The sequence below is a fragment of the Labrus bergylta genome, chromosome 8, assembly GCF_963930695.1.
Source record: "Labrus bergylta chromosome 8, fLabBer1.1, whole genome shotgun sequence".
NCBI classification, from domain to species: Eukaryota; Metazoa; Chordata; class Actinopteri; order Labriformes; family Labridae; genus Labrus; species Labrus bergylta.
In genome coordinates this window covers 14,211,132-14,233,709 of record NC_089202.1, presented here as the reverse complement: position 1 = coordinate 14,233,709, position 22,578 = coordinate 14,211,132, and the positions used below count along the sequence as shown (strand labels likewise).

At 39.3% G+C, this 22,578-nt stretch overlaps 3 protein-coding genes across 3 annotated transcripts; all 3 read right to left on the bottom strand.

The window, feature by feature from the left end:
• Nucleotides 1-1,234: 1,234 nt before the first annotated feature.
• On the bottom strand, nucleotides 1,235-9,860 carry opn9 (opsin 9). The gene is made up of 8 exons (XM_020655760.3): nucleotides 7,887-9,860; nucleotides 6,935-7,085; nucleotides 5,146-5,285; nucleotides 4,625-4,763; nucleotides 4,378-4,492; nucleotides 2,788-2,868; nucleotides 2,214-2,715; nucleotides 1,235-2,115 (listed from the first exon to the last, which is right to left on the bottom strand). Exons 1-8 carry the CDS (start codon nucleotides 7,990-7,992, stop codon nucleotides 1,868-1,870), a joined length of 1,482 nt encoding a protein of 493 aa, XP_020511416.2. The 5' UTR covers nucleotides 7,993-9,860; the 3' UTR covers nucleotides 1,235-1,867.
• A 140-nt stretch (nucleotides 9,861-10,000) lies between these two features.
• On the bottom strand, nucleotides 10,001-16,221 carry gapdh (glyceraldehyde-3-phosphate dehydrogenase). Its single transcript, XM_020655754.3, has 12 exons — nucleotides 16,106-16,221; nucleotides 15,603-15,645; nucleotides 14,192-14,291; nucleotides 13,862-13,968; nucleotides 13,665-13,755; nucleotides 13,443-13,558; nucleotides 12,885-12,966; nucleotides 12,604-12,755; nucleotides 12,433-12,511; nucleotides 10,659-10,742; nucleotides 10,476-10,573; nucleotides 10,001-10,389 (listed from the first exon to the last, which is right to left on the bottom strand). The coding sequence occupies exons 2-12, from the start codon at nucleotides 15,623-15,625 to the stop codon at nucleotides 10,320-10,322; spliced, it is 1,002 nt and encodes a 333-aa protein (XP_020511410.1). The 5' UTR covers nucleotides 15,626-15,645; nucleotides 16,106-16,221; the 3' UTR covers nucleotides 10,001-10,319.
• A 3,734-nt stretch (nucleotides 16,222-19,955) lies between these two features.
• Nucleotides 19,956-22,236, bottom strand: nppcl (natriuretic peptide C-like). The gene is made up of 3 exons (XM_020655765.3): nucleotides 22,019-22,236; nucleotides 20,973-21,131; nucleotides 19,956-20,764 (listed from the first exon to the last, which is right to left on the bottom strand). The coding sequence occupies exons 2-3, from the start codon at nucleotides 21,069-21,071 to the stop codon at nucleotides 20,468-20,470; spliced, it is 396 nt and encodes a 131-aa protein (XP_020511421.1). The 5' UTR covers nucleotides 21,072-21,131; nucleotides 22,019-22,236; the 3' UTR covers nucleotides 19,956-20,467.
• Nucleotides 22,237-22,578: the final 342 nt, after the last annotated feature.

Below are 22,578 nucleotides of genomic sequence, written 5' to 3'. Positions count from 1 at the left end.
AGTGCTCGAAGAGAGCGGCGCTGAGCCTTTAACTGTTTGTGTTCCGCGAATTTACAAGGCAAAGGGTTCACCTTTGTTTTTCACTCTTTCCTCTCACACACACACCAACACACATGCTCACTCACACAGATACAATAAACAACGTTAGCCTACAGATCGAGGGAAACTTTTGAGCCAATTTTTAATTTTTAATGGTGATGATCCCGATGTAAAAATAAATATTTGAATCAGGTGGCTAATTAAAGTGGACAGAATTCAAGACCGGATTACAAACCTGCAGAGGTGCTGTATGTCACTAGGCAAGGCAGGCAACTGCATGGGGCCCTAGGCCAAAAAGCCCCCCCCCCCCCCCCCCCCCCCCCTCCTCCCACAAGGGCTGACAACCACAGCAGTGGCTCAAAATGTGCAAATTTTGCAATGACAGAATGAAACCTGAAAGCACTTCCTCCTGAAAGCACTTCCGCTTCTTCTGCCAAGCATGGCATGCACATTTTGCTGTGAAAACCATTATTGTCAATGAAACTCAACGAAGGAAAATGAAGAGTAATTATCCGTCTGGTGGTTAAAAAAGAAAGAGTAAAAAGGCAGAGACGAGTAAGCATCGGGAATCTGTCAGACATTATAATGATGGAAGCTGCTTGGAGGGGCCCCAAATGAGTTTTTGCCTAGGGCCCAGACAATCAATCGCCACTGAATATGTGGCTGCTGTTAAACTTTTAGTGTGTAAACTCGTATTCTGTCGTTTTGAGATTTTAAAATGCTCAGGAGCTTATACACTTACAATATCAACCAACTAGATAATGGCCTTATTAATTACGATTTTACCAGGCTCAAACATGTAGCCCTACTGTACAGTAATAAGCAAAAGACACCTTGGTTGGATAGCTTAGCTAAGATACATTAGCTTTACTGGCAAACAGTGTTTCTGACTATATGTCCTCTGAAAGAAAATCGACCTGAAAGCAGTTCACTTATTAATGCTTTATATCTATCTGGTCTAGTCTGTAAACTGTGTAACTTGCTGTTTGACAATGTGCAAGCAAGTAACTCTCCATTTGCCACCTAGCAACTGCTTATCATATCAAACGCTAGGAAAGCTATTAAAGGCTAAATGTATTCAAAAAGTATTCCTGTTAAACTCCTGTTCATATTTATTTAAATTCTTGACCTGCTCTGTGATAAATAAAATTACAAAGGCAACTTGTGAGGCCAAGAAAATGGAAGAGGCCTTAGGCATTTTTTAGCATTTAATAAAAATGACAAGACAACAAGAAAAAAGCCAATTGTTTTGTCATTTGGACTGGAATAAGCATTCATTGAAGCACTGTTACTTTTCACCTGGTAAACATGCACAAGTCTCCCCAACAAAAAATCCAGATTATTTTGAATGATATTGAGATCACGATTATTATACATGATTACTTATTTTACAGCACATGCATCACATTTTTTTTTTTTTAACTCTTAATACTTTAACATTGTGATCACAAAAAAACAAGCAATAACAAAAATAAAAAGAGAACATATGAATATATAAGAACAATAATTTATAAACATAATCTAAACTAAAATAACTATGTTTTTGATGTAGTGTTGATGTACTTTTTTGGCCTGAATATAGCAAACGCCTTTACTGTGCCAGTAGCACAGGTTGATTTTTTATTTATTTTGCCTTTAGTCCATAGTTTGTTTTCACAGCAAATCTTTGACTTTCTTTTTTTCCATCTATCCATCCATTCCTCTGTCTGTCTGTCCGTCTGTCTGTCTATCTATCTATATATATATCTATATATACTGTATATCTATTTCTCAATCCATGCACCCACCTATCCATCCATGCACCATCTGTCTATCTATAATCAATCTGTCAGTCATTGCTGGATTTCTTCTGTCCAACTTCAGTGAAGTGTCTCTCCATATCTCCTGCAGTCTCCAAAGAGTCCAAAGCATCAGTCCTGACTGAGATATTGTCTGCCCACGACTTTGATCTTCCTCTACTGCTCCCTGGGTGGCTGTGTTCTTCTGTATTCTTCAAATTTATGTGTTTTCTTTCTACAAACATACCCATACTCTTGTTCCTCCTCCAGCTATGGCGATACGAACTGCTGAGTCCGCCTAAAAGAGAAAAGAAGAAGAAATGGCATTGTCTGGTAGTTGTTTCATACATAAAACTTTGACTAACTTTCAAATAGACGTTTCAGCTTATTTCTTACTTTCACATAAACTCTGATTCCTCCCTTGCATGCGCCTCCTCCCTGCCGTCTCTTGGCCGAACACCATGACGTAGACATCATCCCTGAACGCCCTGTTCATTATCTGGTAGATTAAAGGGTTGACCATGGAGTGAGACTTCGCAAACAAAGCAGGGATCAAGGTGACTACAGGTTGCAGAGAAGAGTGCAACTGCGGGATCGTGGTCACTGGCTCAGCTTCTTTCTCACTCAGGCCGGTGATGGAGGCAGAAGTGGTGCTGCTCACTTCACTCCGATTACTCTCAGGATTGTTGTGGATTTGTGTGTAATATTCTGCAGTAGTCCAGTTGAGCAAAGAGGGTACATCAAAGATCCTGGGAACATTAGGACCCGCGGTCTCCTCCTTCATAGAAAGTAAAGTGCCTCCTACCTCTTGGTGTCTGGGAAGGAGTGCAGAGATCAGAGACACAGCAGCGTAGGGCATCCAGGCCAGGAGGAAGCTACTGCACACTACAGCTGCCATCTGAAATAAATAAAAAACAGTTCATTTGTTTGTTGAAGAATATGTATCAAGATATCATTGACTCAGGTCTACCTTTGCTAATTTCACTTCTTTGCTGGTGTGACTGACAGATGAGGACGATATAGATGCCAGATTGCGATTAGATCTGTTGACCTGAAAGCAGAAGCAACAGTTAATGCTGCTATTATCACAATCACTTTATTCCAATCATAACTATTGGACATCAAACTTCTGCAAAGATAAATACCCAGGTGACAAATTTTTTCAATTAAATAGTCTTTTGAATTATTTTGATGATAATATGTTTGGTGCCTTTGTAACTTCTTTGTCTACAGCTCATCCACATGCTGTCCAAGAAAGCACTTATTCATGCTCACTGATCTGGGATTTCTAATTTAGCTGCCAATGAAGCTTGTGGATAATGTTAGCTGTTATTCTGGGGGGCTGTGATGTGATATGTAAAGCAGGCCTCTGTGTATTTCTCATTTTTCTATTGACGGGACAAAATCGGAAACCATAAATTCAAGGCACTTTGATTTAGACTGGGTCCAGATTTTAAAACTACTTGAAACAAATTATATTGCACTTTAACACAGTGTATATGTGTGACACCCAGCCTCCACCATCAGACTGTGTCGTCCCCACAACTACCTCTGTCCTCATTCATCCACGGCCTGCTCCGACCTCCACCTCAGCTGCAAGGAAGGGTGGACAACATCCCATATGTTCTTTTGTAAAGCGTCTCGAGACAACACTTGTTATGAATTGGCGCTATACAAATAATGATTGATTGATAATAATTGATTGATGTGAACTATTTCTAACTTTGAAGATTTGTTATTTGCTGTTTAGCCAGCCAAGGGCTAATTTTCCTGTTTGGAAGATCCTTGAAATTCAGGGTTGTTGTTTTTTTCCCCAGGACACTGTTCATTGTGGCTCATCTTAATTGTTTTTATCTGTTTTTAAGTTTGTAAAAATACAAACTAAAAATAAAAAGCAACTGCTCATGAAGGATTATTAACCTCAAGAGGCTTTATTTTGCAACTCTTTTGCCTCAAGAACTGGCACTAAAACTAATTACAGAGGCATTATTCTTAAGAAATTTGCAATTTATAACATTGTCACCAACAAATTTACAAACCATAAATATCTAGGGCATATGGGGCCTGTGATCATCTGGGCCAATAGGGTATTTTCTCACTTAACACCTTTATATAATATGTTGATGTAAGTATAACGTCACCCAATCTTTTTTGCACTTCCACAGTGAAGCCTCAAGTTTGGTATTTTGGCGTCGCTTTCTTGATTTCTGGAGCCAATTGTAAAAGAAGTAGGATCATATCCTCTTCTTCTTCTTTACAATCTGACATCCTTTTTTAGATGAGTCATCCCCTGCTGTCTTTTAGAAAGATTGCAGGTTCAGTATACCTCCACATTAGCTTATACTTTTCAGACTTGAAGGTGACGTCAACGGTGTTCAATTCTGGCTTCCGCAATGCATTTTTCAGCATTACCACTGGGAGGTGCCAAAGTTGCAATTCGTATTACTCTCCCCATAGAGTGGGTGTAAATGAGTGACTGGTACATACAAAAACGAATTACAGATACAGATGCTGCTCCTAGATCCTCTATTTTGTTTTATGATGCAGCAGTTTTCCTCACCGTCAGCAGGATTGCCAGATATGAAATGACAATGGCAAGCGCTGGCAGTCCGAAGCACAATGTCAGGATGAGGAAAATATAAGTTTTGTCATATAGAGATGACCTCATTTTCCACCTTGAGATAGAGATATAGATAGAAAGGTAATCACTCATATCTGAGAAATCCCAGACAACTCATCTCTGCAGACTTTTATGTATGTGAACAACAGGGCATCAAGCAGCAAATGCAAAAGACATCAGAGATTACCAATTGATGGTGCAGCTGGTCCCATAAGGTTCTGCTCCGTAACTTCCAATGCCAAAAGCAGGCAGCAGGGCCCAGAACAGTGTATAAATCCACATCAGCAATATGGACAGAGAGACATGGCATCTCTCAACCCATTGACCTATAGAGGCAATACGCATGCAAACCACTTATTGGACTTAGAGTGTCTCAAGCATCATGTGTATGTGTAAGAATGAGGTGCTCTCAATCCTCAAGAGAATTCCTGACATTTGACATTTGGCAGTTTTTTGAAACATCAGCAGGTTTAATTGGCTTTGGGGTTTACCTAAGCAATCAGCGAATGGCTTGTAAATCAATAACTCTTTGAATCAATGTGTTCTAGAAAAGTAGGCTCTTAAGACCAAAATAAGAGGGTTGTGTCCATATAACGTGTGAAAGAAATGTATCATTTTATGGAGATTGATTCAGGTGAATATACAGTGCAGTCATGCCTCTGTGGATTGTACATTTTTTTGGATGTTGGAAGATCATGTGAGACTTGCCGTATCTTGAGCAGCAGATCTTAAGGCAGCGGTCCACAGAGATGAGACAGGTGGTGAGAAGAGAGCCGATGCCAAACACAAAGCCCTGAATGCCGTACCAGAGGCACCCCGTCTCCCCAAACACCCAGGCATGGCACAGGCTTACAGAGGGACAGAAAAACTTTAGTCTCCTGCCCCGCTTAATGAATCATCTCCTTCTGTCACTGGAATGGATGTTAGTGTTTTAGCATGGGGTGGAAGAAAGATTTCTGGTCATTGACTATAATAAAAGTAATTGTTTGACAAGTTATAGACACAGTTAAGTGCAAGTTACAGTCCTGTGTTCAAAGCTATACTTAGGTAAATATATGACAGTGTTGTCAGAAAACTGTCCCCTGTTTGGTCATTAGGAAGGGGAATTGCAGGGTAACTCAAGGTACGATACATGGCCCACAGCAACAATAACACATTACAGTGATTCTGTGATAATTGACACATTGTAAGACAAACCTATAAAGATACATCCCCATATCTAATGAACTGAATACAAAATGCCCCTAAAAAGATGAAGTGCATGGATGAATGTCTTTATTCACTGCAATTTGGTGTCAGTTCCACCTCCTATCACACTTCACCCTGTCACTTCTTATATGTCTGGCATTAACTCGCTGTCATCTTCTTTGGACAATGAGCATTTGTTCACATTAGTCTTATTCACGTCCACATGTGCTACCGTGAGGATTCATGAAGTGGTGATGCAGTGGGTCAAACTGGTAGTGAACTCTTTTTTAGAGCTCCCTATTATTTTCATTAAAATATTGATGTCAGGCTCCAGTGCTTCTGGAGTATGGAATGATGACATATTGCTGTTTCAGTATTTTGTGTTACCCTAATTTGTCACTGTTTGATTTTTAAATGTGACATTTTTGGATGATTGTCACTGCTTCTTTAATGTCTGTATTAAATTTTAGTTCTAATGATGTTTTCGATTATTTGAAATAATCTATATATGCTGTATTTTGATATACAGCACACATCATGTTGCATAAAATCATTATGTTTGTTTTTCTCTGAGAACAATATCTCTAAGAAGTCTAATTTAAATAAGATTATAAAGCAGCCCTATTTTCAGTTTCTCTTTGAATATCAAATGGTTAGAAGTGGACTGGCACCTCTCCAGCTACCAGACTTGGTCCATGCCGGGACTTGAACTGGTGACCCTCTGATTCCCAACCCAAGTCCCTACAGACTGAGCTACTGCTGCCCCTAAAAAGATATCTAAAAAGATCTAAAAGATAGATAAAGATCTAAAAAGATCTAAAAGATAGATAAAGATATCTGCCGTTGAGATGAAGAAGAGAGATGTTTAGAAGAAGAAGATATCCCTTTCTCATCACATGAGGGGAAATTACTTTTTACACTCTGTAATTGAGACATAGTACACACACACACAAAGGCTGAAATGCACTCGCATGCACAAACAGGATCAAATGGACTTGCACTAATGGAGAGATGTCAGAGTGAGGGGCTCTACACGGAAGAACGCCCGAGCAGTTTGGGGTCTGGTGCCTTGCTCAAGGGCAGCTCAGCAATGCTTAGGGAGTGAACTGGCACCTCTCCTGCTACCAAAGCAATTTGTATACTTCGTCCTCAACAGGACTCAACCCAAGTCCCCACAGACTGAGCTACTGCCGTAATGGTGCATAACATGGAAATATGTCAGTAAAGTAAAAGTATCTTGAATTTGTACAGGGTGTAAAAGGGGAATACATTAATAAATGCCTTAGTATTCATTAGTTGTATTTTGTACCTTGAAATGATGAAGAATGGCGCCCCAAAGAGGCCATAGCCAAAATCGCATAGAGCCAGGTTGATGGTGAGGAGCTCTGGAGGTCTGAGCTTCTTTCTTTTTCTACAGTAGAACAATAACACCATGCCGTTTCCCAGCACTGATGTCAAACCTTACAATTGAATATTTGTGACGGAGAGAAAAAAAAAAACACATAGTTAGTTCAAAGTGACTTCACATGTGGTCTTCATGCACCGGTTGTGCATGTTAAAGAGAGCTGGATCAGAGTGCCTCAAACTGGATCAATGCAGTTTTTCAGCTATTCTCCTGATTAACCACATATACTAATCAGCTGTTGTCCATGCAGCAGAACACTCATGCTGCTCCACAGGGAGCGAATGAAGCCAGAAAAAGCCTAACGCATATGAACAAGTTTAACCGTGAGAGTAGATCAAATACTGAAGGAGTCAGAGGCCTCCCTGCCGTGCACACTGTTCAGCCCATTACAGGTCTTTTTTATTCACAGTCTGAATTGTGCTGCATTTACTGAAACAGGGGTTTGTGTTGACTTGTAATCTAAAAAAGAAAAAAATAATTTTCCCCATCTTATGTTAGCAATAGCAAGTCAGTCACGCAGAACCTATGATCTGTACCTGTCATAACACTATAATTTTTAAAAGTACATAAATAGAAATGGTTTAACAGCACGTGACTTTTAACAACATTCGAGAAATGATGTCACTTTTATCTATCTTAGGAATTACGTTGCTGTATATTCTATTTGCTGGCTGACTTCCTCAGTCACTTAAATATTTTGTGTCCTCATATCAAAGGTTGTTTTTCAATTTACATATAATATGGAATGATTCATTTGGGTTTTGTACATCTTTAAGACATGAGTTTGCAACTATGGACTTGCCACAATGAAAAAACCCTGAAAAACTCCAAAAGATAAAAGTGTCCTTGTGCCTACCAGTAAAGGTGAGGAAGGCTGCAACAGCCAGGTCTGCAGAGGGGGGCAGCTTGGAGAGGAACATTGGGTGAATGGGCGAGCCCCCTTGTGAGCCAATATTTCCCATGAGTGTCCTGCACCGACCCACAGCAGCACACAAAGAGGAGATGAGAGGATAGATCAGTCCCGAAGCTTCAGAGAGACACTGAAGGTAAAAGATATAATGAAGAATCAAGAGTGCTGTGCTCTCTTACATTAAATATATTGTAAGAATTGTGTGTCCTGCTATGTGAATTAAATGTATTTGTGGTTATATTAAATACAGGGTTTTTAATTATCCTGCAAAACCAGCAGTTAAAAGGAAACAAACTATACTATCTTCCTGAGTCATTTTCCCTCGAGCTCTATTATATTTTGATGAAGCCAGCAGGCAATCAGCTGAGTCTCAAGAGCAGCAAGAAACTTTCCTGGGAGATAAACTCAGAAATAAAATAATATACGTACAAAGTCTAATAACATGCAAGTGGAAGCACAAAACAGAGATTGCCTTAGAGCATTTGTTTCCTCTGAACTAAAATGACTCATCCCCAAAAGCTTTTTTGTTTGTTCAGTAAAAATCCTTAAAATGGCATGACTTACCGTCCTTTTGTTCTTAGTGTGCGCTCTCAGATGGTCTCTCAAGCAAATAGCTTCAAGATATTTATACAATGTTAATCTGTAAATCCATGTGGCATCTCTGAGAGCTAGAGAGAAATTTTGCTTCTGATAGTCTGGTTGAGAAATTAACAGAAGCAGGCAAGTGTGTGTGTGTGTGTGTGAGAGAGAGAGAGAGCGAGCGAGAGAGAGAGTGAGAGGAAGAGGGGAGGGGGATATTTGATGGTCTTTAACCTCCATTCAGTCTTGCATCTCCTTGACTGATTTTCCATTCTCTTTGATATTAAATCCATAATCTCTGAAAACCCACAGCCATCAACGGGGTCCTCCACTCAACAATGTAATTGTGGTATAAATAGTTTTTCACTGTTCTGTGCTCAGTGGACAGTAAATCATTTGAATACATTCAAATCATGAGCCTTTACAAGCAGTATAAATGTGAAACTAACATGGAACAATGGCTTTGTTTTGACAATTGAAGGTTGTTGTTTCAGAAAGTACAGAAAAATACCAACATCAGAAATAAACCGGAAGGTTTCAGGGTGAACTCCTGCAGACGATCTTTAAATGGACTAAATTCAGAAGTGACATCAAAATTCAACACTGTTTTGATTATTTGTGTTGCGAAAATAACTCGATTGAACAACTGTGTCAGTGTTCTTGTAGAGACCTGTCTCATTTTTATCAGGACCCTCTCAGAGGAAATATAATTATCATCTTTTCCCCCCCAGCTCACAGAAAATAATTGGTTCACAGGATTGCCATACATTTTTTTAAGCTTTAGAAGCATGATAATTCACAGAATTTTCACTAAAAAAGGTGGAAGTGAAGTTCACAATAAGCATCTGTAAAAGGACAGTCTCCTACCTGCTCATGTTGTTTGGCATGTACCCACATATATCTCTATGGTGGTTATTGATTAAATCCTTCCCTTTTTATATTAAAGTATCTATGCTTGAACAGCCCTCTTGCATTATAACCAACGACTTGAATAATTGAAAGATTCATGATGTCATTGTCTGAGTCAGTCTTCGTGATAGAAGATGATCAACACTAAAACATGCAAGATGACTTGATGAAAGAAACTGTATATTGTCTTAGCCGTTCCTCAGTACTCATAGCTACTCAGCTAGACCAAATATGGAAGAGGAGAAAGAGGGAAACCTAATTTAAAAAAAAAAAAAAAAAAGAAAATTGCATGCCACCGTTTGCATAAAATCTGTTTCTACAAGATTTGATTATAGCGGCAAAACCTGTTGCAAAGAACCTCATCGAGTCCACCTAATCATGAGTTCAGGCAATTAAGCATGTCCCTTCCCACAGGGAGGAATTGATCACAGACATGCATTGACATCTCTTGTAAAGCTTTGCTCAAGTAACTGACGCTCAAGTAAGAATCCATCCACCGATATTCTACAGAGAAGCACTTTCTGTATAGATTTTTTCCTGTGTCGTAACAGACGAGAAAGGGAGGCAATGACTCTCACAGAGGACTTTATTCCATGTCTGACTGCAGTACTTCATCACTACAGAAAGACAAGTCTCACACCTTCACTCCATCTCACAAGAACAGAACAGGGAGTTAAGAAAATACAAAAAAAAGTAATTGGTCACCAATTTGGATTCTTTTGTTTGCTCTTTTTTGGGTCTTTTCTCAGGCATCTTATGAGGGTCGACCATCTGATAGTAACCAGGCAGAGTCACAATCAACACAATGTCTTATTGCACACGTGTAACTCTGGATTCAGGAGGATGTGGGTAATGTGGCAAAGTGCACTGGCAGCAGATTGGTTGGTTGGTTTACTCTTTGGAGGACATGTGGGCCATAAGGTCGCAAACACGGTTGCTGTATCCAAACTCGTTGTCGTACCTGGTCAAGAAACAGAGAGGAGGAGTCATTACAAGTCAGTGGAAGTGAACAGGAGGATATGAAAGTAACTCATGCTGAAGGCGCACCATGAGACCAGCTTGACAAAGTGGTCATTGAGGGCGATGCCGGCGCCAGCATCAAAGATGGAGGAGTGGCAGTCGCCGTTGAAGTCTGTGGAGACCACCTGCAGGAGAGAAAAAGAAAGACAGTTCAACAAAAACACTGAACAAATAAGTGAAATACCAGAGACTGAGGGACACAACACATACCTGGTCCTCTGTGTATGCCAGGATGCCCTTCATGGGTCCATCAGCTGCAGCCTTCACAACCTTCTTGATGTCGTCATATTTGGCCTGTTGAGAAAAGAAACTTGGGAGTTTTATCCAGTTAAATGTAGGCTACATAACATAATTATTCATCTTAATTATGGAAATATTTTAATTGTACTCTCTTTCGTAAGAATACAATTTTGAAAACCCAAGATCTTTCAAGACTGATAACCCATGTGTAGTAGGAAAAAAAACAGCAAAACAATTTCAATTACCCAAAAAAAAAAAATCTTTCAGGCATACATATGCAAGGAAAAAACGAAATGTTACACTGAGATAATAAAAAGCTTAAACATACACTACAATTAGTCAATATATTTAAAAAAAAAAGAAAAAAAAAAAAAAGAGAGAGAGCAAGTTGTAGGTTGATAATGTGAATTCAATTTTATCTGGATGTGATGCATGTGTGGTTGTCAAGAGTGGAGATAAATGCTTGATTATGCATGCAGCTCACATTCAAATGCATGTCAGAAAGATTTAAAAAGAAAGCAATACATCATCTTTTGATGAAAGACAAGTGTTGGGCCAAAATGTTTAAAGGCTATAGGATGGAAACACTGAATAAGCAAGCTGAGTAACCGTCAAACAACTAGCTAATGTAGTTTTTGTCAAATTGACCTCTAAATGGAAAAATTTCAAGGGACTCTTGTCAGTTACAGATTGATACACATTCAGTGCAACTTCTGAAAGCTGTGATAAAAGTCATCTGGATTTGTTAAAGCCATTATTGATACCATGAATCGTCATCAGCTTTATCATTTCACAGCTTCTTAATTGACCAGCAACAAAAAACAACAACGAACAGTTAATACACATTTTCAAGTTAAAATCTATTTGATCATTTTGAAGTTACCCTTAGTCAGAGATTAATATTCGCATTCAACCAATTCCTAGCAAACATTTAGTTTTTGATAACAGATACAAAAGACCTAAATTCCTCTTTGTAGACAGTAATATTATCTATAACAACAATGGTAGCTAGGAATTTGTTGAAAGCTTAAGTTTGTTGTTGTGGCTAGATGTTGAAACTTTGAGTTAACATGTTGCTGAAACTTAAAGTTGTTCCAATGTGCCTACACAAGCTAATGCTAGCACCACTTTTAGCTAACATTACTCTTTGACAGTACATGACAAATAGAAAAGGCTAACATTGCTAGCTTACAGCAACATAATGTAGTTTACAGTAAACATCTTGTGGTTATTTTACAGAAAGTAACAGTTAGCAAAGAATATTCTCTGGCCAACATTGATTTAGTAATCGGTTGTATGCTAAAGTTTGCCGCTGTGACTAGACGTTGGATTTAAATGAGTTATTTAATAAATTATGAAGTTGTTAAGTTCTTTAAACTTATAAAAGGTGTTTCAATGTCCTTTCTGATTTCCAGTAGGCCTATAATCTTTTCAGCTGCTGATCAAATTAGAAGCAGTACAATTTAACAATTTGTCATATTCCCTATATTGAGATTTGAAAACCTAAAAACACAGTATGAAAATCAAGACACTACTGATATTTCTACCCTGAGGGGGACCTCGGAGGGTAATGGCCATCATGTGAATGTGGTTGATTTGCCATCAACAAAAGCACTACTATTTACATGGGGAAAAGATGTAACTGCAGGTTGGGACGCACTGATTTTGTGGACAGCTATCACTAAACTTACGGTGAAAATACTTTTGATTTAAATTTTAAACGTTTTAACCTGTGGTCACTTACTGGTTTCTCAAGACGGACTGTCAGGTCAACCACTGACACGTTGGGGGTTGGGACACGGAAGGCCATGCCGGTCAGTTTGCTGTGAAAGAGGGACATACAGTTGTCAAGGTCACAAACTAAATTCACATCAGAATCCTGCAATAACAGAATACAAGTAAAGTTGTCACTGACCCATTGAGCTCTGGAATGACTTTGCCAACAGCTTTGGCTGCACCAGTAGAGGCGGGGATGATGTTCTGGCTGGCACCACGGCCATCTCTCCACAGCTTGCCGGAGGGACCATCCACAGTCTTCTGTGTGGCGGTGATGGCATGAACTGTGCTCTGAAAGACGAAAGAGAAGGTGGGATGATTAAAATCAAGCTAACTTTATAATGTCATTGAAGCATTTTGGGAGCTGCTTAGTGTCGCTCTGCCATATTGTTCCCTGGTGAAGTGATTTTTAATCCTCACCATCAGGCCCTCAACGATGCCAAAGTTGTCGTTGATGACCTTGGCCAGGGGAGCCAGGCAGTTGGTTGTGCAGGAAGCATTGCTATAGAGCAGGAGGGAGAAAAAAGAATCAGTGATCTAAGCTTCTAAAAAAATGAAAAGGAGCCATATCAAAACAGCCAAATACAGGTTCTGTGAAAGTTTAAAGACAGATGTACAACAATTGACACTATGAGAATGGGCTCAAAATACAGCCTTCAGATTTGTATTTTAATATCAAATGTTTAATCACAACACCTTAAACATTGAGAAATTGTAATTCCAAATACTTCATAATTGCTTATTGATCATGCATATGTTTTCTTTGCTTCGGTAACTTCTTTAATACTGTACAAGAGTTAAGAGGGAAGAGTTAGTTGCTCTATCAGTTGTTAATGGAACAAGTATACAGGGTGCATGGTTTTGTGAAGGACACATTTCCATAACACCTCCAAGACAGAATATCTCATTTGAAAAACCATCCCAGATGAGCAGAAGCTTTAGAAACAAACACCCTCTGATATACTATCAGTTTCTTACCTGACAACTGGGAGTGAATTGTCATATTTCTCATGGTTGACACCCATCACAAACATGGGAGCGTCAGCACTGGGAGCAGAGATGATGACTCTCTTGGCACCACCCTTCAAGTGAGCCTGCAATGGGTTTTGAAATGGTAGTAAATCTATGTCCCTGTTCATGAATGGTAAAGCCCATGTCATTATTTTTAACATAGTGTTCAGGAGAAGAATGAGTACGTACAGAGGCCTTCTCAATGGTGGTGAACACACCAGTAGACTCAACAACGTACTGGGCACCAGCATCACCCCATTTGATGTTGGCGGGGTCCCTCCTGAGAAATCAGGGGAGGAAAACAAAGGCATTTTCTCACAATAAATTCTTACAACTCATTGTGTCACGCATGACGTGAAATTGTGGCAGTAGTGAAGTTAACTTACTCATGGAAAACGCTGATTTTATGTCCATCAATCACCAGCTTGTCACCCTCCATCTTGACCTCACCCTTGTAAGGGCCGTGAGTGGAGTCATACTTGAACATGTAGACCTATTTTCACCCAAACACAACAAATGAGTTTGCATACAACGATTATTTTAGCAACAAAGCAAATTAAGTTTGCTAGATTTAAATGTTTTTTTTTAGAGATTTCCAACTCGTTAATTAAACTAAACAGTTACCAACCATCACCACTGTTTCTCTTGATATAAAAGCATGCTGCTAATGATTGATGTAAATGTGAAACATTAGTAGTGATGACTTTTGTGCTCACCATGTACTCCAGGTCGATGAAAGGATCATTGATGGCCACAATCTCCACCTTCTTGGAGGTGCAAGCAGCACGGGTCACCAGGCGACCGATGCGGCCGAATCTGAAATGTGAACAGTGCTGTTTTTTATTTTGGTCTCTAGATGGCAGTATGATACTATTTAAGACTGAACATAGTCACTGGATTGAACTGTTCAGTCTCAGAGTTACAGTGAGTGAAATGTAGATCCAGTCATTTGTGAAAGTGAAATAAATAACCTGAACATCAGTCATGTTATTTTCAGCTTTTAGCATTCAAGCCAACTCTAGCATTGCCTATGTCACGTTATTGTTGTTGCCTTATCCCTTGTATCTAGATCACATAACTCCCCAGGAGACCTGAAACCACATCCACCCCCCCAAAGGGCAGAGTTCAAGAGGAGGTGCTGAGGGAGGTGTGTACCGCTCAGCTTATGGCTGCACTCCTCTCACTCTCTCCTCTCTTGGGGCTAAAGTCGATATTGGCCTCTAATGTGGTAATCCTTGTGACGGCAGGACACTGTTTGATCAGCAACTAAGTTACTGTTTAACCTGGGGTCCAAAATCCTGGCACAGATGTACTCTGTCCTCAGATAATTGCAGGGAGGAGGAAGGGGCAGAGAGATAAAGAGCACGTAGGTAGACTCTAACGTAACATTATGTGTGTTCAGTAATATTGAAGTTACGCAGGTCCTCTTCCACCTGTTTCAGACAGAAAAACAATCCATTGTTCAATGACCCCCATGTCATAGCCACTGCCCACATTGTTATCTGCTGAGAGGTTCAAAGGGCAAAGATCAAGAAAAACATGAGGACATTCTGGTGACAGTTTGTGTGCATACATCTATACATGTCCTCCATTAAAAAGCAAATCTCATTTTGTAAAGTGACTATTTTTTCACAACAGAGTGTGCAGTTTTCATACTAGTCAGAGCATAAGGTCAAGATATGTTGGAATCATTTCATATTTTAACAAGACTGAGCGAGCTGGAGGACAGTCAGTGTTAGTCCACACTTGGGACTGCAAACGCTGCGTATGCTTTAAAAGCGTACAGCTTCAGAAACAAGCAGGTTTAATCTCATCTTTATCTTTGAAACAAACAGAAGTATCATTTATATCTGCTAATGTATAGTTAAGTGTTCTGATTATATGTGAACATCTCGGTGTACATTCGCCTGTTAAAATTATATTCGGAACAAACAATCAAATAAGCTTTAACAAGTAAAAGAGCCGACACAGTCATTCACTCTGTGTGCACAGATCAGAGGGGTGTGGCGGTGTTTGTTGAGGGGGGGCACGAAGCAAGTGTTCAAGCTGAATGTGTGTTGCTAATTAAGTTGTGCTGATTAAGGGGATTTGGTTATTTCTGTCAAGTGAGTGGAAATGAGCACTTACCCATTGATACCAACTTTGACCATTTTGCCTGAGTTCTAGTCCTCTGGAAGGAGAAACAAAGAAGACCAATATTAACTACAGATAAACCAACATGGTGATATACATTAGCTTTCACTTGATAACAGAGCATTTAAGATGATTATCTTTGAACACATAAAGACATGTTCATATATTCCACTGATAAGATATCCATTATCTGGGACCACAGTCCAAGTGGACTTCAATGTAAATCTGCTTTTACAACACAATACATGTCACTGATTAAAACATTTCTCAACATCATATGATGCAAAAACCTACATTTAAACAAGTCTATGAAGCAGAAAAAGTGCATCAAACTAGGTAACCATGCACATTTACTTTGAAATTAGTTTGAATCAAGCCCTTGCAGATTGTCCACAGCTGATCTAAATGAAGTGACCTGCTCTTGCAGCCTGTAGCTCAGGCCCTGCAGGTTTCTGGCATACTCTGCCTGACATTAGATTCTTAATAAAGGTGTTTACCGTTTGTGAGAAGCCTCTGTCTGTCTTGCGACTCCGGGTGTGAGTAGGGAAGAGCAAAGTTTAGCAGCTTGTTTTTATGATTAACCAGAGTTTAAAGCCGCGCCCCCTCATTGGTCCCTACTCCTCGCCCCGCCCCCTCTGAATGTCAAGGTCGTCAGCCTGCATAAGAAGCATGTGCAAACTTCTGCTACTTGACTACATGTGAGTGTGAACGAACATAAGCCTCTCTCTTAAAGTTCCCCAATTTTCTAATTTTGAGCAAAAAGTTCATTAAAATATGAAACTTTTTTTTTCTTTTACATCCATCTTTATTGGTGTTCCCACCTTCCTCGGCTTTAAGAGGTCCAGATTTAGACACTCTGATATTAAAGCCCTCCGATAGTAGAGGGGAAAAGGATAGGGGTCCCTCATTGACCTTCTCTGTAAATACAGACACACAGAGGCAAAGAGGGGCATATGAGGGATCAAATCTCTGTCATCCTCCTTGACATTTGATGTTCAAAGACCACGACCCTTCACTTTTACACTCTCCACAGCTACCTGTCTTCTTCTGCCTCTCTATGACCTCGGCAAAAGTCAAAGTTGAGTCTTGGTTGCAAACTCATGATCATTACGCATGAGCAGAGAAGACGACTTCTCTCTGAATGAATCCATTTACACACACGGTTGCTTTGATAGGTTATTGAAAGAACGTTGACTCTAAAATAGAAATGCATAAAAACATTTCATCCACAGACAGTTTCCTTTGTCTGGATAAAAATGGTCTTTGCAAAGAGTTCTGCTGCTGCAACACACTTGTTAATTTTCCAAAACTTGTGATTGGACATGTCAGTTGACTCGTTTGTCTGGAAAGCACTTCATGTGAATAAGCTTAATGAGACACCTAAATGGCCTCTGAGTGGAAAAAAGGTGCAGCTGTCCTACAAATAAGAAAAACTTACAATAACCTATTATGTGGGGTTTTATTAATCTCTTTTTTTTCTGTGTTTCTTTTTAGCTTTTTATCCATTTGTGGTTGTTTGTCTTCTTATGGTGCGTTTGTGTTTCTCTGAACTCATTTGTGACTCTGTGGATGTTTTACAGTTTGTTTGTTTTTGTAATTGTTTTGTTACTAAGTGGTTGTTTTTGTCTCTTTTGTCAGCCGTCTTTTGGAGGTTTTGTTTCTCTGTACTTGTTTGTATCCTTAAACTGTTTAGTGTATTTTACCTGTTTGTGTTTTTGTTTCTGCTTTGTGTTTCTTGGAAGCCATTCTTTTATTGTCCTTTATGCCTTTTCTGTCTTTTCAGATTTGATGTTTTCCTTATAGTTCTTTGTGTATTTGTGTCCATTTTGAAGTCTTTTTAATAGATTTGTGTCTCAAAGTTGCTCTTTAAGGTTGTTATATCATCTCTCCAACAACATTGTTAGCAGTCCCTTAAATGTTCTCTGGTTTCCACAGACCCCTCTGTGTCTATAGGCCTTGTCAGATGTCCATTTATGAGCCAGAGAGGGTGACATTAAAAGTTACATCAGAACAATGAGGATGTAAGTTCAATATAAGTTGAGTCATGTGGGACATCCTCCTGGCTGTAGCTATATTGGGCCTCAGCAGCAGGGACAGTCCAGACAGGGAACTGAAACCTTATCCATGGTATGCCATTGCCCAGACCATGAACATGCAACACAAAGCAGAAGTGCGGGCCAATGTACAGAGTTTCAATTTCAATTTAAGATTTTGGCTTCCCACGATCATAAAAACAAGATAATGGAGATTAAATGATTCCTGTGCTGCATTCTGGCTTCTCCTTAGGTGTTGTCATGCAAGGTAAATGTTTCAAAGTGTTTGTCATGATATCTTGGTGACAAGAGTTCATCACCACTACCTCAAAAACACAATGTATTGATTATTATAATATATTTAGACATTTATACGTTTCTATGTTTTAACTTGTTTATTTTTAGTTATTGTTTGTTTTTCAAAGTGTTCAGAATGCTAAAGTGTTAAGAGTGTTTAAGTATGATAAATGCAGATGGATAGATGCAGATGTTGTAAAGTCAATGAGTAATAGTGTTTAATCATCATGCTCTCAATATCAATCAAAATAATTCTGATTAATGACTTTTGCCATAATTGAGCAGCCCTACAGCACATCTGAAATTGAACCAAAGACGATATTCAGGCCCTTGTTTTCCAGCTCTGCACCGACACTGGACAGTGCTGCTGTGTTTTCTGGCAGCAGTCCAGTGGTCGGAGCATATCTGAACTACCACAACTCTGCCTGCATGCCATGTGTTGGCCTCTGCTTTGCAGCTTAAGGTCAAAGAGGGGAAGTAAAGGTCAGGCTAAGTTTAGACCGGGCAGCCAACACTTGGTCCCTGTTACACTCTCAGTACTGTAAATGATCTCGTTTCTGCAGCCAGCACATAAAACATGAAGGGTTATTACTTTTTAGTTGATACGATGGCTCTCTGATGTTTACTTTTGTTCTTTTTTTAAACAATGTTGTATCAGCGTACCTATAAAAAAAAAAAAAAGACTATATTCTGGTTTTCTTAACAGAAAAATACATAATCTATAGATTGCCATGATATGGCCTGTACCGGTAAAAGAGGTATTTGACAACATTAATAAGTGTGAGGCTTGAACTAAGGTCTGGTGCAAAGTCTGAAGTGTGATTCTTGACTGCTGAAGAACAAGATGGAGTGACACTGCCATCTAGTGTTACTATTAGAAATCTGGAGCTATTGAACATCAACATCATTAAGTACTGCTTTTGGTTCTTGATGGTAAAAAGTAAGTTCACTGTTTTCCTGCAGATTTTTATTTCCTACCAACATGTGTTTCTGTGTGTGTTTTGGTGTGTTTCAAGATTCCTTCACTTTGAAACATCAGTTGACAAAACAGTCCCATCTCAAGGTCAACATATGACAATATATCTCTAGTAGTTTTGGAACTTTTTGTCACGTCACATAATCCTCATCTGCAGTCTGTTCAGTTATTATGGACCAGGTAGAAAAATTGCACAAGGGTCTACTACTGATTAGGATCAAATGATTTTATCAAAATTTGTCGTGCAGTTAGTAAACAAACCCTGAGGTTTGAAGGTTAAACTGTTGTTTCAGAGGATGAGAATGGGTGACTGTTTTAATGTCCTTTAGTCTATATTACAGAGCAACTTCTACCTCACACTTTCACAACATTTAGGCCCCTATTCAGCCCCTTCCCCAATTTTTATTAATTTTCAAAATTATGAAGATGCTTGAAATACACTTTTAGTTTTGACACTTGAGCAAACTATCTGTATTATAGGATGAAAAATGTTTTGCATATTAGTGTTTTGTCAGCTTAGAAAGTTTCATTTTGGGTATTTGAATACAGACCAAAGCACATTTCCTTCAGAAGAATTCATGTCTTGTTCTTAAATTAGAAACGTTGCTGGTACAAATTTCTGAAAATGTCTATTCCATAATATTAATGTTTAGACTTCCTTTGAAAATCATTTTGGTATATTAATCAAGGTTTTTTGAAAAAGCATGTCTGTATATACAGTTTTATTTCATAGAGTGCGTGCTTGATGCTTGAATAGAATGAAATCAGGTTAGGATGCAGCGGAGCTTTTATGATGAGCCACCCATACTCCAACATGATGGGGAGGGAAAAATAACTGACTTGAACAGCCATGGAAAGATTCAATAAACCACCTTGATGGGGAAGAAGTATCTGTCAGTAGAATTTAAAGCTCTACTTTGAAGGACGAATTGAGATGACACGTGTGGATTGAGACGGAACATCTGGAACTCACACAGGGGATAGATGTGTGGATGTAGAATCTCACAAACACATAATTCATTCCTGAGTAAAAGAAACTGCTAATGTCAAATCCATTTATTCATGCAAATCATAGGTAAACGAAAGCAAACAGCAGGAACTACAGGTGCCTTCATGTTCTGATTTTCATGATAATTACACCTGATTTTACACGCAACCCCCCGCCCCAGCCACAAAATGTCTAAACAGGTTTACACGTACTGCACGCAAACAAAGCTGGAAATACACAAAATGCTGTTGTAAGAAGAAAAAAAAAAAAAAGGCCAACAATCAAAGATGATCTTTTGATGTAAACATAGCTCATAGTTTTTATATTCAGTTTAATTCTTACACATGGAATAATCTAGCTGCTCTGTTACAACAGCCACAATAGTGTGAAGCGTCTGATCTATGGCACCTACGCTGGATGAAACCACATAAGTAAGGCTGCGAGTTTACATCACACTACATGTAGTCTACACACATGTAAACATCCCTTCTTTGCGGGTTTTTTTTTTTTTTTTCTTTCTTTTGATACTCTAAGAAGGATGCCATCAGTCCCGTTTTCCTACTCACTAACAGCCCAGTCCGCTCATGGACCCAATCCGATCCAGTTTGAGCCCAAAGCATCCTCGGTTCCATCCCCTCCGTGACCGGTCCGGCTCTGCTCGCTTCTGATTGGTCAGAGCCCCCTTCAGCAGACGCAGCCAGGGGGTCTCAGCTTGCGTTTGTGTGTCAGCCCATTTAGGATACTCAGCTGCTTTGGCCCCCGAGGACAAGGTAGACTGCTCCTCCGGAGGGCTGTTCAAGAGGTTCTCCAGGTCGTCCAGGGTCAAAAGGTCATTGTAGCGCTCCAGAAACTGCTCCATGAACTACAGCAAGATAAAAGAAAAAAAAAAAAGATTCAATTTAATCGTCAGAGAGAGTATGAGGAGGAATAATTCAATCAGAGATACATTTCATTACTCTCCCCTCCATTTCCTCCCCTCTTTCTGGACTATTTTCTTACATCCCTCATCCACTCTGAATTCTCCTCAATACACTTTCACCCCCAACCCCCTTCTCTTCTCCATTCAGTACCTGCGCGGCTTCAGGAGAAGGGTGCAGAGCGCGAGCCTCTGTCATCTCCAGCGGTGTGAAGAGAAGCAGAGCGGCACAGAGCAGCACAGGAAACAGCATGGTGGCAGAGACGACTGACGAGAAAAAAACTGCAGCAGGACGACTTTAAATGTACGCAGACTGTGAAACACACAAAAAAAAGATTAACTTATTTTACGTGGAGAAATTAAAAATGTTCATTATTGATTTTATGGAAAAGACTTTGTGGACTTTGTTTGGTGCTATACAATATAAAATGGATATTATTTAGATGTTGAATACTGCAGGTGAGTTAGTAAAAAAATCTCTGATGGAAAAAAAAAAAGAAGATGCATACTTGTCACATTTATACAAACACTGTTAAACATACCCACATCCCTACTGAAGAATTGTTTTTACTTCTTTGTGATTTGGGTGTGAGAATGTTTATCTTTTCATGTACAAAGAATTAGAGGTCAGCTTACTTGCCGCCACTTCTCCTGCTTAGGATTTCACTAAGAAAAAATCTTGTACACTACTCTTGCTAAGCATCTCCAATTTATTAGAATAAATCACAACATTTCAGTCCCTCTGAACCTTTGTCGAGTGTGTTCTAAGATCTGAACATCTTAATTTCAGTTCAGGATTTAAGAATGTAAATTAAAACTGATAAACAAATCACTTAAATTAAAACCAGGACAGATTTTAAAATAAAATATACTAAATGTTAATATGCAAGTATAACTATTAATCTATTTTTTTTTAAAAAGAGGCATTACCCTTGTTGAGTTTAGGGCATTTTATAACTTTGAAGTCAAAAAGATCTTTAAAAAGTTGCTGTTATAAATCAATTTATATAAAAAAAAGTGATTTTATCAATTTAGATTTAAAATTGATACATTTTCCCCAAATGTTGATGTAGAAATAAGCATTGAAATAACAGGATTTTTAACTTGATCCTTTAAGAAAAAGTTATAAGAATGGATAGACGAAAGCTTGGATTGAAAGATTCAACATAATTCATCTAGAAGAAAAGTTATGCCTCTCACCTGTTGGTTACCTCTCAGAGCTCTGGGTGTCTTCTCTCACTGACTCTTCTCCATGTCCTGCGTCCTCCTCACTCTCTCGGCTACCTCTCACTTGTTGGCACCTGCTGGGGGGAGCATCACTATCTCACTCGGCTGGCTCCTCCTCTTCCTCACTGTGTGATGGAACTGAAAGGATGATTTTCTTCCTCTTGCGTCTCTCCTGTTGGCAGAAGCTGAATGTTGGGGCATCAGCTGGGATGTTGCAGAGGTTTTGTAGAGCCAGAGATGCCCCCCCCCCCCCTCCCTTTCTTACATCTTCCTCCTCCTCCTCATCTCCTTTTTCTTTGGAGTGATGTCATAGCTTTGAGAAGAGTGATTGTCATTGCCAAGGTGACTGTGTGCGCTTTGCACTCTGTGCTCCATAAAGATGCAACAAGGCAAGGTCACAGGGCAGTGGTCAGCACATCGATGAGACCAGCGACAGGCTGGAGAGATTCACACGTTTTGTGTCAAACCTTAATCAGAATTATACATTTCCTCAATACTTAACAATGCCCCTCATGATTATTAGCCTCTCTCTC

What these genes read in the sequence shown, in the direction of transcription:
- opn9 (XM_020655760.3), bottom strand. Translation starts at nt 7,992, where the DNA reads ATGGGAAATATTGGCTCACAAGGGGGCTCGCCCATTCACCCAATGTTC. An exon ending in AGCCTTCCTCACCTTTACTG is followed by an intron (nt 7,086 to 7,886) that starts GTAGGCACAAGG and finishes TTCAATTGTAAG; the next exon opens with GTTTGACATCAGTGCTGGGA. An exon ending in GAATCAGAGTTTATGTGAAA is followed by an intron (nt 2,116 to 2,213) that starts GTAAGAAATAAG and finishes TTTCTCTTTTAG; the next exon opens with GCGGACTCAGCAGTTCGTAT.
- gapdh (XM_020655754.3), bottom strand. Translation starts at nt 15,625, where the DNA reads ATGGTCAAAGTTGGTATCAATGG. An exon ending in CAGTCCGTCTTGAGAAACCA is followed by an intron (nt 10,743 to 12,432) that starts GTAAGTGACCAC and finishes TTTTCTCAACAG; the next exon opens with GCCAAATATGACGACATCAA. An exon ending in TGGCATACACAGAGGACCAG is followed by an intron (nt 10,574 to 10,658) that starts GTATGTGTTGTG and finishes TCTCTCCTGCAG; the next exon opens with GTGGTCTCCACAGACTTCAA.
- nppcl (XM_020655765.3), bottom strand. Translation starts at nt 21,071, where the DNA reads ATGCTGTTTCCTGTGCTGCTCTGTGCCGCTCTGCTTCTCTTCACACCG. An exon ending in CTTCTCCTGAAGCCGCGCAG is followed by an intron (nt 20,765 to 20,972) that starts GTACTGAATGGA and finishes ATCTTGCTGTAG; the next exon opens with TTCATGGAGCAGTTTCTGGA.